This window comes from Dendropsophus ebraccatus, chromosome 3 (genome assembly GCF_027789765.1).
Source record: "Dendropsophus ebraccatus isolate aDenEbr1 chromosome 3, aDenEbr1.pat, whole genome shotgun sequence".
Taxonomy (NCBI): Eukaryota; Metazoa; Chordata; class Amphibia; order Anura; family Hylidae; genus Dendropsophus; species Dendropsophus ebraccatus.
Window position 1 is genome coordinate 139,900,463 of NC_091456.1, and position 14,082 is coordinate 139,914,544.

At 44.5% G+C, this 14,082-nt stretch overlaps 1 protein-coding gene across 2 annotated transcripts in view; it reads right to left on the bottom strand.

Moving 5' to 3' along the window:
- POLK (DNA polymerase kappa) overlaps window positions 1-11,578 on the bottom strand; it is a 49,415-nt gene extending 37,837 nt beyond the window's left edge. For both annotated transcript variants that reach the window (XM_069962778.1, XM_069962776.1), the window contains exons 1-3: window positions 11,479-11,578; window positions 8,180-8,346; window positions 68-187 (exon numbers count right to left, since the gene is read on the bottom strand). In XM_069962778.1, coding sequence (XP_069818879.1) covers window positions 68-187; window positions 8,180-8,317 — 258 coding nt within the window. In that variant the 5' untranslated portion in view covers window positions 8,318-8,346; window positions 11,479-11,578. The remainder of the gene's footprint in view (window positions 1-67; window positions 188-8,179; window positions 8,347-11,478) is intronic.
- Window positions 11,579-14,082: the final 2,504 nt, after the last annotated feature.

Genomic DNA, 14,082 nt, shown 5'->3' on the forward strand with positions numbered 1-14,082 from the left:
CTACAAGAAGGGTCTGTAAGTATAGTATCCATATTTATAATTGAAGTAAGATGGAGTATCACTGTACCTGGATTTGCGCTTTCTTTATTTGTGAACTGGTCAACACAGATTTTTGGTGCAGCATTTTCTCAATGCGCTGATTTACTTGTTGGTCTTTCTTTAGTTCATTGTCGTAAAATTTTGAGCCCTATAATAGAAAAAGAATAGTAAAAAGGATTGTCTTAATAAAATGTACTGTTGCTTTAAGCGAATGTACCATCAGGTAATCACTTTATTTTATATTTCTCAGTCAGAGCCGATGCGGGGATGCCCGTGGCATGGTCCCTTTTAAAAAAAAAAAAAAAACATGAGAAGAGAATGGCACAAAGTGCGGGAACCGGGCGGTGTTTGAAATAAGGACCGCACCACCAGGATCCCCACGCTGGTGCCGACCGGATAGAAAAGTTATGTACCTGATGGTACATTCACTTTAAAGTGTCCCTGTCATTTAACAAAACTTTTGACATGTCACAGTAATAAGACCTCAAACAATGATCAGCGTGAAGTTGCGTGTTTTACTCCCCTGCTCGCTAAGATCTGTCTAGATTCAGGAGACTGTCCCACAGACTCATAATGAAGCGCATTTCCTGCAACTGGATAGAGATCACAGTAAAGAGCACAATTGTATATTAAAATGATCGGTCTGATCCCTGGTCTGAACACCCAGACCCCGATCAAAACTTTTCACATGTCTGTTAGAGAGAGATTTTACAGAATCCACCAATTACAATAAGTGATGGTCACAGCTCCCCCTTTCCTGCACAATGACCTCTGCAAAGGTCACAGAGCTTACCTAGAAAACTCAAAACTCTCTTATGGATGTCAATAAACATCTCAAAGCATACATATCCACGTGGAAGCTGGTAAAAATATGTCTAAATTCTGCTAAAAGCAGGCATGCCCCCTCCCCCGCAATAATGTAAAAACAACAATTGTACAGTACTTTTAGAGGGGAACTATCAGCAGGTTAGTCAAATCTAACCCATTATAACACCCCTGATGCTGAAAAGGAAGGTATGCGAATTACCTTCCCCCTTAGTGCTGGTCCTGCACTATTGGTGTAATCTTCCCTCCGGTGCACTGTTAGAAGCACTGCCGTGTCATTGGTCCAGTCCTTCTAGTGATAATCAATGGAGTGGGCGGGCCGGATGATGTGGCAGTGCTCCTAACAGTGCACCAGAGCAAAGATTACTCTGACTAACAGCGCAGAGGAGGAAGGTAACACACATATCTTCCTCCTCAGCATCTTGGGCGCTATATGGGGCTATCAGCATAATATAATCTGCTGATAGTTCCCCTATAAAATCTGAATAGGGTAACCCTGGCTTTCTTTCTGGAAACAGCACCTTTTCTGTCCTCAGTCTGGGTGTGGGTTTTGCAGCTCAGTTCCATTAAAGTAAATGGAGATGAATTGTAATACCACACATAACCAGGGGTAATACCACACATGACAGGGGTGGTGCTGTTTTTGCAGGAAACTAGCTATGCTTTTTCTAATCCTAGATAGCCCCTTTAAGAATAAATGTCCTAATTTTTGAAAGATTTTCTAACTCTTGGTACTGTAAAGAAGGCAATAAAAATTTACAACAAACAGAAGTAGTATTGATGGAATTCAATAAAGTTAAGAGGAGGGCCGCACGGAAACCCTGCTCTGAACCACAGCAATCCCGGCTGCTATCTGCAGCCCGGGACTGCAGCAATTAGCAGGTACGATCCAATCCCCGTGTCCTTTAATTAGGCATTTAGATGCAACTGTCAAAGCTGTTTAAGCATTTAAATGCCTTTTGTCCCCCATCCGTGGGTGTCTAGTGGCGGGACCACCACCACCATCCCCCCGCCCGACATGATCATGGAGGAGCGGTCCCTACTTGCTATCTGGCCGGGGGTCTGCATTGTAATCCCGGCGCTGATCCCAGCTCGGCAATCTATTGTTCTCGGCTGCCGCAGCAGAGAGAAGTGGATCACCGATCTCATTGATCTATGAAGTATATATATACTGCATATATCTCAATGAGAGATGAGTGCAGTAATATTAAAAATTGTTTTTTTTTATTAATAAATATCCCCTCCCCTAAGTCTGAGGAACATTTTTTAAAAAGGTTTTAATTTTTAAAAGCTGTCAAAGAAAATAAAAGTTATACAAGTTATATATCGTTGTAATCGCACTGATTTGAGGAACATAGATAATGTGTCAGTTTTACCCTAGGGCAAACAGTGTAAACACAAAACCCCCCCAAATGAAAAAAAACTGTTTTGTTTTTTTATTTCACCACGCACATAATTTTTTTTCTCTCCTCACCTTCATGACGGCACCACTGAGTTAACTCAGCCCTGAGGGACGGGAAAAGCACAAACACGAGAGGTTAAAAGCCCCTCCCCTTCCCACTTACACCAGTGCTTTTCCTGTCCCTGTAAGGGCAAGCGCAAGAGTACGGGGGTCCGTCATGAAGATGAGGATTCCTGAAAACAGAAGCAAGAAAAATACCTCCTTCCAGGGGATCGATCGGGGCCTAGGTCTCCTTCCTTCCCAGGGGCATCTGGGGACTTCGGTCCGGAGGCGAGCAGGCCCGCGTGGCGCGTCTGCTCCATACTGCAAGGAGGCGGGGATCCTGCACGCCGATGGCCTCTGCGGCTTCCCCCCCTCGCGTCTCTACTCGGGCCGCGCGCGGATTACTTCCGGGTACTGCGGGTCACGTGATGGATCCGGAAGTGACGCGTACGTCGCGTCATGACGTCACACGCCGGGAGCGTGCTTCCGGGACCGGCGCGGTTGTTTTAAAAGGTGAGTGCAGGAGAGGGATAGCTGATCTGAGGTCTGCATTTCTCATGGAGGGTGCCGGATCAAAGAGGTCTGCTACGGCGGAAAAAGCTATGCCCACAGACAAAGCCCCACAACCGCAGCCGGGGGTGAGTTATTTATTTATTATTACAATATGTCTTACCTGGGTCACTGACTATGTATTCTATAGCACTGGGTGGATTGCTGGTTATATTATACTACAAAAATCCATATGCATGTTTGCCTAGGAAAAGGAGAAGGAGAAGGGCCCTGCAAGGAAATGTAACCTTTGTGGCGCCAGGCTCTCTTCATCTTATAGGAAAAACATTTGTGCAGCCTGTATAGGCGATATTGTAAAAGAGGATAGAGTCTCTTTTCTGTCTGAGATAAAATACATGATAAAGGCTGAAATAGCAGCAGTCAAACCACCTCCTCCTACTCCTACTGTATCTCTAGCACCATTACCAGTGCAAATGGATCCTGTAGAACCTGTAAATATATCCCCTACTAATGTGCTACCTATAAACACCAGGTCCGTCTGACACTCCAGCTACAGTTACTCCATCACCCCCCCCCCTGACTGTAATCCAGTGGCTGTTGCGGGTCCTAGCTCTTTTGGAGAACTAGTAGTGAGACCAAAAAAGCGTAAGACTGTGTCTATATCATCTGACTCTGAATCAGAATCTGGTCAATTATCTGACTCCCCTGTAATATACTCTGAGGACTCGGATACTCAGGAGGGTGCCAGAAGATATATCTTTCCTACAGACCATACTGGAGCTCTCCTTAAAGCTGTTAGGAGCGCTCTTGGAATGGAAGATGTACAAGAAGAATCAGTCAAAGATAATCTCTTCGCAGGGTTAAAAACAAAAAAGAAAACAGTGTTTCCTATGCATGAGTCTTTACATCAACTAATACAGGATGAATGGGAAGACCCAGAGAAACGGCTCATGGTTCCGTCCCAGATAAAAAGACGTCTCCCCTGACGTCTCCCCAGATGAAAGACCCATTGGATAGGAAGGCAGAAAGTCTTCTGAAAAAATCCTGGGATACAATATCAATATCCCTGAAGAATAACATTGCGGCTACATGTGTAGCTCGTGCCTTACATGTCTGGATAGGACAATTAGAAGATCACCTAAGGAATAAGAAATCGAGGGAACAAATAATTGGATCACTCCCTCTCTTGAATCTTGAAGGATGCGGCAGCTTATCTGGCAGACTCAACAGCCGAAGCAATCAGAATATCGGCCAAAGATGGGGCACTGACCACTGCGGCTCGACGAGCCCTATGGCTTAAAAGTTGGACTGGAGATAATATCTCCAAGTCAAAACTCTGTGGCATTCCCTTTGAAAGGAACTATGTTTTTGGTTCAGCTCTAGATAAAATTGTAGAGAAAACGGCGGACAAAAAGAAGGCTCTACCCGAAGGGAAGACCCCAAAAAAGAAGGAACAATACAAACGGCCCAGATTCCAAGAAGACTATAAGGGCAAAGGGAAAACTGGCCGTTGGAGCTATAATAGAGGAGGAAAGGGGAAGAATATTTTTTCAACCCCGAGGCCTCAAAAGACAAGCAATGACGACATTCCAGTAGGGGGGAGGCTGACCAATTTTCGGGAGGCTTGGTACAACATCTCAAAAAACCAGTGGATCCTCAAGATCATCTCCATAGGATACCAAAATAGAATTCCTGGAGCCCCCCCAAGGAAATTTCTGATCTCCCGTCAAGTAGAGAGGCATCTACAAAAAGAGCTCGTGGAAAATGTAAACGAGCTCATATCTTAAAATGTAGTGATTCCTTTCCCAGTGGAGGAACTAGGGAAGGGTCATTACTCCAATCTTTTTCTGGTTCCCAAACCAAATGGATCCCACAGATTGATTATAAATCTCAAGCCTTTGAACAAGTACATCAAATACTTGAGGTTCAAGATGGAATCAATCAAGTCCACTACGCCACTGATAAACAATGCGGTAATGGCATCCATCGATCTTACCCATTCAGGCAGCATCTCAGAAGTTCCTCAGATTTGCCATCAAGATGGAGGATCAGGTCCACCACTTTCAATTCCGAGCTCTACCCTTCAAAATTTCGTCCGCACCAAGGATTTTCTCCAGTGTCATGGGGGAAGTGATTTCCTACCTTCACCTGCAAAAGATCAACGTGGTATCCTACCTGGATGACCTCCTACTGATAGCGGAATCAGAACAGAAACTTCATCAGGACCTTCAGGTAACTTCAGACATTCTGACTTCCTTAGGTTGGATTATAAACCAGGAAAAATCAGACTTAAACCCAGATACCCTGAAAGACCTTTCTGGGGATTGTCCTAGACTCAAACAAACAAATGTCTTTCCTACCTCGAGAAAAAAGATCTTCTCTTATTCAGCGTATCAACCAATTCAGAAAAAAAAAAGAACTCTTGCAGGATCAGAGAGACCATGTCAATCCTGGGGTCGATGACCCATGCTGTACCATGGAGCCAAGCCCACTCAAGAACCCTTCAAGCCGCAATGCTCAGATCTTGGAACAAGAAAGATTCGGGTTTGGACAAAGTCATGTCTCTCTCCAAACAGGTCAAAGAATCCCTCCGGTGGTGGACCATCCCCTCCCATCTGAAAAAAAGGAGTTCATTGGAACCCAACATCCAGGATAGTCATCTCCACCGACGCAAGTCTATCAGGATGGGGAGCCCAGGTGAATTCTCTACCTCTACAAGGTACTTGGCCTCCAGAAATATCTCAAAAATCTTCAAATTTTCGAGAACTCATAGCCGTTCTGATGTCCTTGAAGCAGGCAAGTCCTATACTAAAAGACTCGCATGTTCACATTCTATCAGACAATGTGACAACTGTGGCTCATCTACGGCATCAAGGGAGTCCGAAACAGAATTCTCTTCAATCTATCTCAGATCAGATATTCTCCTGGGCAGAAAAACACCTTCTTTCCCTTTCAGCAACCCACCTCAAGGGAATAGACAATGTTCAAGCGGACTTCCTGAGCCACCATATCATTCACCCAGGGGAATGGTGTCTGAACCAAGACATCTTTCAGATGCTAATAAAGAAATGGGGTACACCAGAAGTGGATCTCTTTGCCACTCGACAAAACAGGAAGCTGGAGAAGTTTTTTTCTCTGAATCCCAAGGACAGAGCTCTGGGAGTGGATGCGCTAGCACAACCATGGACTTTCAAAATGGCTTATGCCTTTCCGCCTACCCCTCTGATCCCCAAGACACTCCAGAAAATCAGGCCAGAACAAATAACAGTGATTCTTCTGACCCCATTCTGGCCAAAGAGGGCATCGTTCGGCCTACTACAAACCATGAGTCTGGAACCACCGATACAGCTTCCTCTCCTCCCAGATCTTCTCCATCAAGGTCCATTACATCAACCCAACCTGGAAGATCTACGGTTGACTGCATGGATCCTGAAAGGTCCATGTTAAAAAGTAGGGGACTTTCAGATTATGTAATTACCACCCTACAAAAAAGCAGGAAACCGGTAACTGCAAAAATATATCTAAAAGTATGGAAGGTCTTCTCATCCTGGTGTCCATCTCCTCCACCGTTTCCAGCTGATCCTGACATACCATTAATTCAGGAATTCCTACAGGCTGGATTGAAGAAGGGGCTAAAACCCGCCACCTTAAAAGTACATGTATCAGCCTTGTCGGCCATATATGATACTAATATAGCTGACCATAGGTGGGTGAAAAAAATTTATGAGGAGTGCTTCCAGATCTAATCCTACTTTAAAAAATGGCGTTCCACCTTGGGACCTCAACACCGTCCTAGAAGGTCTAACTCGTCCTCCATTTGAACCATCAGAGGCCAGTATAAAAATTTTGTCCTGGAAAACGGCCTTCCTGGTGGCTATTGTCTCGGCCCGTAGGGTCTCAGAAATACAAGCCTTCACTATTAGGGAACCTTATTTTATTATTCAATCAGACTGCATAGTTCTCAAAACTGATCCAAATTTCCTTCCCAAAGTGGTCTCTAATTTTCACCGTTCCCAAGATATATACCTACCATCCTTTTGTAAAACACCTAGGAATATCCAGGAAGAAAAATTTCATCTATTGGATGTTAAGAGAGCAGTCCTCCGATATCTAGAATCATGCAGTTCTTGGAGACAAGATCAAGCGCTTTTTCTTCTATTCCAGGGGAAAAATAAGGGCAAAAGGGCTTCCAAAAGCGTAATATCTCGCTGGATAAAAAACGCTATTCTAGAGGTCTACAAATTAATGAACTTACCTTCTCCTTTACCAATCAAAGCCCATTCCACCAGAGCAGTGTCCACTTCTTGGGCGGAGAGAGCCTGCGCGTCAATTGAACAGATCTGCAGGGCTGCTACTTGGTCAACGCCTCGCACGTTCACCAGACTTCAGACTTCAGCTACAGCGGAACGAAGATCTTGCAAGCTGTGGTCCCACCCTAAGGTAAATTGTTGGTATTCTCCTGTGGTGCCGTCATGAAGGTAAGGAGAGAAAATGGTATTAGTCTTACCGGTAATACGGTTTCTCCGAACCTTCATGACGGCACCACCATCCCTCCCTAAATATTAAGTACTCACGTGGTGCTAGTGTTGTTATAAAATCACTGGTGTAAGTGGGAAGGGAGGGGCTTTTCCTGTCCCTCAGGGCTGAGTTAACTCATGTGGTGCCGTCATGAAGGTTCGGAGGAACCGTCTTACCGGTAAGACTAATACCATTTTCTGTTTTCACAGTATAATTGGTCCAAAAATTAAGTTGGTCATTGCAAAGTACAATTAGTGGCGCATCTGGGTCTCTAAGTGGAAAAATGCACACGCTATGGTCTTTTAATTTTTAATCACGAGGAAGAAAAAAACAAAGGCGCAAAAATGAAAATTGGCCTGGTCTTCTAAGGGTTAATCCATCACTTTAAAATCCAGGTACATCCAAATACAGAACAAACTGACAGGTTTCAGCCAAGCTGATTTACTCATAGATCAACCGTAGGGTCCATTTACACAGAAAGATTATCTGCCAAAGAATTAAAGCCAAAGCCGGAAACAGACTATAAACAGAGATCAGGTCATAAAGGAAAGCCTGAGATTTCTCCTCTTTTCACATCCATTCCTGACTTTGGCTTCAAATCTTTGGCAGATAATATTTCTGTGTAAATGGACCCTTAGACAGAGAATGATGATCTATGGCTGAAGCCTTTGGTCGAAACACATCAGAATTTAAAGTGATAGAATAAAGTGAAGTTTTATTGGATTCCACTAGTGCTGAAACAACTTCCTCTATTTGCCGAGACTACTGCCGTTACTCCAAGCACTTTTGACTTATAGCGGTAAGAGCTGGTTTGTGTAAAATACTAAATAAACATTCACTTACTTTCGTGGCTTCCATTATGATCTTATTGATCTTCTCCTTATCCAGACCTTCCATTCCAGCCTTGTTGTCATTAAGGCCCATTCTAAACTGAAATGCATCCTTATTTGGAGCTTTCTCTTTTTCTACATGGGGATCCATTGTCTGAATTTCAGCTTGAGGTTCACCACCTGTCACAATGAACAAATGTTAGTAGCTTCCCAACAAATGGTTAGTATTAGGTTGGGTTCACATGTACTATAAGGTCCTCATTTTGATCTGCATTTTCAGCCAAAAACTATAATGGAAAAACATCCTCCTTCTACTATATTTTGGACTCACTGGAGAACAAATGCTAACAAAACATTACATTTGAACCCAAACTCATCGGAGAAGCTCGGGAGATGCTCGGCTGCTAGGAAAGCTTCGGGAGAACGACAGAGGCACAGGAAGTCCCTGAAGCCTCTGTCATCCTCCCAAATCTCTCCTGGCAGCCAAGTGTCTCCGAGCTTCTCCGATGAGACGCTTGGCTGCCAGGAGAGCTTCAGGGACCTCTGGCAAAGACAGTGTGCATCACACTGTCTGCGCCGGGAACATGACGGGAACCGCGTGGCTGCCGGGAACGAGTGACAGGTGAGTTGGTTGTTTTTTTTTTTTCTTCAACTTCAGCTAACCCCTGTCTGACTGAAGTAGGGCTCCGGCTAGGAAACCCTGCTGCGGTCAGGCAGGGGTTAACATTTTCTATTGTATATAGGGATGGTCCGAACCTGCCGAAGTTCAGGTTCGTATGAACCCGAACGCTCGGCATCAGATTTCTGCTGCGTGCCTGCTCCGTGGAGCATGCGGATACAGTGGGAGGAAAGCCTGGAAAACTGGGATACAGCCTATGGCTATGGCTGTATCCCAGTTTTCCAGGCGGTCCTCCCGCTGCACAGAGCGGGCAGACAGCGGGAATCATTACCAAGAGTTCGGGTTCGTACGAACCTGAACCGAACTCGGTTCGGACCATCCCTAATTGTATAAGACAAACCCCTGAAAATCTTCTTAAAAGTCAGGGGTCGTGTTATACGCGGGAAAATTGGGTAATCAACTTTTTGCCACCCACGAGATGACTGACTGCACCCTTAAAATCATCGTAGCCCTCCCCAACCCACAAGATCACCACTCGGGAGCAGCAGCAGCTGGGCACTGGGAGCAGCAGCAGCTGGGCACTGAGCAGCCCTACGGGGCAGGAAAGACCCAGAGTGCCATTACTGGAGAGCAGGTGAGGACTCGGGATGGTGCCCTGCCCCCACCACGCCTACCAGGTAACGAATACTACTATTGCTACTACTACCCATGATACTACTCATGATACTACTACTCCTAATACTGCTCCAACTACTATTGCTACTACTCCCACTACTATTTCGACTAGTACTCTCACTCCTCATACTATTACTCCCACTACTATTGCTACTACTACTCCTGATACTAGTACTCCCACTACTACGGTGTCCCTATTACTACACCCCTTAACCACTATGCCTCTACTTCTATACCCATCATAATTAGCAATAAAAAATAAAAAAAGATTTAAATTAAGAAAAATTTGGCCATATTGCCCTGCCCTATTTCTGTTGACAAGTCAATCTAACTGATCAGCACTCCTTAAAGCAATATTCCCACCTCAACTAACATAGTTGTACTTGCAGTGCTCGTCAAGTTAAATATTTTTGCACATACATTTAGCAAACTTGTCTTCTCTCCTGATATGCTTCTCTTTTCCTTCCTTTATTGACAGCTCATTGACTAGTTACGAACCACCACTCTGCTCTTAAAGGGGTAGTGCGGCGCTAAACATTTATTCACAAAATAACACACATTACAAAGTTAAACAACTTTGTAATGTGTGTTTTGTAAGTGAATGGCCCCCTTCCCCGTGTTCCCCCCACCCCAGAAGTGTGGTGCATTATACTCACTGCATTACTGTTGACCCCCGGCCGCCATCTTGGGACAATGACGACATTTTCGGGAGGCCAGTCAAACCGCTTCAGCCGTCCCCCCTCTGCCGCGTCATCAGCTGCTCAGCCAATGCAACTGAGCAGCTGATAACGCGGGAGAGAGGGGCCGGCATGAGGGACGGATGTCGTCATTGTTCCAAGATAGCAGCCGGGGGTCGACAGTAATGCGGTGAGTATAATGCACCACACTTCCGGTGGTGGGGGTGGGGGTGGGACACGGGGAAGGGGGCCATTCACTTACATAGCACACATTACAAAGTTGTATAACTTTGTAACGTGTGTTATTTTTTGAATAAAAGTTTAACGCTGCACTACTCCTTTAAAGCATTGGTGTGGCTGTTATATAACTATAATGTAAAAGTTTAGAGAATATATATATTTTTTTATTTTTTTTTTCAGTTATTCACTATAGCTATGTGTATTCTAGCCAGACCACTTCTTTTAGAGCGGTGGTCTGTAACCTAGGCAACGTGCTGTCAACAATGGAAGGAAAAGTGCAGCATATCAGGAGGAGGAGACAAGTTTGTTAAATTAGCAGAAATCTTTTTGAGCATCCCTAGAAGTATGTTAGGTGAAATGGGAATACTGCTTTATTGGGATGCTACATAGCTCCATCAACTAAAGTACAAATGATCACTGAACCATTCATGCAGCCTTTCATCTTCATCATAGGTGGCCACGCATCACAGCGATTACACAGGGTGACATGTGGCTTACATCTAGGTTCTTGTGTTTTTACACCAAGAATAGGGCCACCAACTGCTTTATTTAGGAGAAGCTAAAAACCAGAAGCCATGAAATGCCAGTGTGTACAGCGTCTTAAGGGGGCACTCAATAATAGCGGGTGAGATATGTGATCTAACCGTAGGGAATTTTGTGCCGCAAGTCATCCTGGTGTGTGATTACCTTAGGGGTATGTTCACACAAGACATCTCTGGCTCAATATCTGAGACTAATAATATGTTCTATGCTGCTCCTCCACAGAGATTACTGCCTATTGTAATACACCATAAACATTTCACTTCAGCCAGATCAGGATGTACAGGCAGTATAGGAGGATAGAAAGCAATGGCCTTCAACCTATGTCTCTCCAGCTGTTGTGAAACTACAAGGCCCAGCATGCCCTGCCAGCTGCACTATGTTCAGGATATACAAGCACTGATACCGCAGAGACATGTCTGGACATCACTGCAGAGTAACATAATGGTCCCGGCCAGTAACAACACTGCACACAATGTAGAGAGCCTGTTGTCATGTTGACCCCCCCCCCCCCCTACTGCTGTACATGGTATCGCCTCGCTATGTGTCCGCATCACTTACCAGAGTATAGATAATATATATTACGGCTCCACTTTTATGTTTCCCTCCATTCACACAAAGCTAAGAGCTTCCTCCTCTACACAACACTATAAGCTGCTTGTCTTCCTGGAACAGGGCTCCTCCCACACAGGAAGGTGCGGCCGCCATCTTTGATAAGGGAATTTCTCAGCACTCTGTAACTAGTATAGCTTCCCTCATGATACATAACACAGTGTTGTGGATCAGAGGCTATACTTTCTATCAGGATTTACTCTATAAACAGTCAGGACCTTATAGGCATTGCCCACCATATCATTTTAGCAGTGGTCTGTGAGCTGTGGTTCTCTAGTTACTTCAATTCCCACAGGCATGCTGGGAGTTGTAGTTTCACAATAGCTGGAGAACTACAGGCCATGGATCACTGTTATTACAGTATAATCTCATACCTCCCAGGAAAGAGGGACATTCAGGCAATGTGCTAGACCCCATAGCCATATCACCTGTTCCCATTATATAAGCATACCTCCCAACTTTTTGGACAGCCACTTGCGGGTCACTCTAGAAACATTTTAAAGAAATTTTTATACTTTTTTTTTTTTTTTACATACAAGGATGCATCCACACATACAGGATCTGCTGCAGACTAATGCATTTAGTTACATTGATATCTGCAAATCTGCAGCAGATCCTGTATGTGTGACTGCAGCCTTTGGTCTCATTCACACATCAGTAACTGTGATTGCAGAACCGCAGACCGGATTACAAATGTGTTTCAGTAACTGTCCGCATTTGCAAGGAGCCTACTGTCAGATAGGTGACACAGACGCACAATGGCTTCTTCGTTGTTTTGTGGCATGGATCATGTCCCCAAAACGGATCCGTAAAACCTGCAGATGTGTGTATGGGGCCATATGATCTGCATGTGTGAAAGGGGCCATAATGTCACATGATCCTTTTAAATGTCAGTTCTTTCGGCGGAATACGGAATCAGCCGGCCCTCGCTTCCGTGTTCCAGTGAAGTAATTGGGAGAGAAAAGGCTTCTGGTAAGCATGCGCACTGGCAGCCTTTTCATTGGCTGGAGCGCATCACATGGCTCCCAGCATGGTCAGCCAATGAGGGCTGAGCAAGCTGGAAGCCTTTTTTCTCTAAGGGTGGGTTCACACTACAGAATTCTCGCGGATAAATTCCTCGGAATTCCGCCAGCTGTACGCACTCACGGGCGCACGCCTTTCTGCCGGCTCCATAGACACCATTCTATGGGCCGGCTGATTCCACATTCCGCCGAAAGAATTGACATGTCAGTTCTTTCGGCGGAATACGGAATCAGCCGGCCCATAGAATGGTGTCTATGGAGCCGGCAGAAAGGCGCGCGTACAGCAGGCGGAATTCCGCTGAGTTTATCCGTGAGAATTCCGTAGTGTGAACCCACCCTTATTCACTTTTGCAGCAAGACCAGGCCTTCCCCCAGCTATGGCCAGCACAAGATGGCGCCGGGAGAAGAGGACGTGGTCGACTACTAGTTATTAGGTATGTATGCTTTCTTTCAATTCTGGGAGGGAAGGGGGGATGTGTTATATAACTTTGTAATGTGTGTTAAATAAGCAAAACAAACAAACAGTAAAACGCCGGAGTTCCCCTTTAATGCAAACCTAACTCCTAGGTCAAAAAGAGGAACATGCAACTCCTATAAACCAACTATAAACTTCATTTAATGCATGACATAAAAATACATAATCAGGAGTTAAAAATCTGCAGCCATGCACACACGAGTAATAACACTCAGGATAAATACAATAAGGGTACAAACCCACTTGACGTATTTGCTGCGTGAAACAGTCTTAAAAATAAGCAGGCAAAACGCAGGTTGGCTTTATACAATTGTTCTGCGTTAAAATACGCAATTGCGTATTTTTGAAGCGTGAAGCTACATGCGTTTTTCGCACAGGTTGTTAACAACTGATGCTTTGCTAACAACAAGCTTCACGCTTCAAAAATACGCAATTGTGTATTTTAACACAGAACAATTGTATAAAGCCAACCTGCGTTTTGCCTGCTTATTTTTAAGACTGATTCACGCAGCAAATACGTCAAGTGGGTTTGTACCCTAACGGTGCGTTTACACAGACAGATTTATCTGACACATCTTTGCAGCCAAAGCCAAGAACAGACTATAAACAGGGAACAGGTCATAAAGGAAAGACAAAGATTTCTCCTCTTTTCAAATCCATTCCTGGCTTTGGCTTCAAAGATCTGTCAGATAAATCTGTCTGTGTAAACGCACCACAAAGTATAATGGTGCGTTTACACAGGCAGATTTATCTGACAGATTTTTTAAGCCAAAGCCAGAAACAGACCTAAAATGGGAATGGGTCATAAAGGAAATACTGAGATTTCTTCTCTTTTCTAATCCATTCCAGGTTTTGGCTTCCAAAATCTGTCAGATAAATCTGCCTGTGTAAACGCACCATTATACTTTGTGGTGCGTTTACACAGACAGATTTATCTGACAGATTTTGGAAGCCAAAGCCAGGAATGGATTTGAAAAGAGGAGAAATCTCAGCCTTTCCTTTATGACCTGATCCCTGTTTATAGTCTGTTCCTGGTTTTGGCTTCAAAGATCTGTC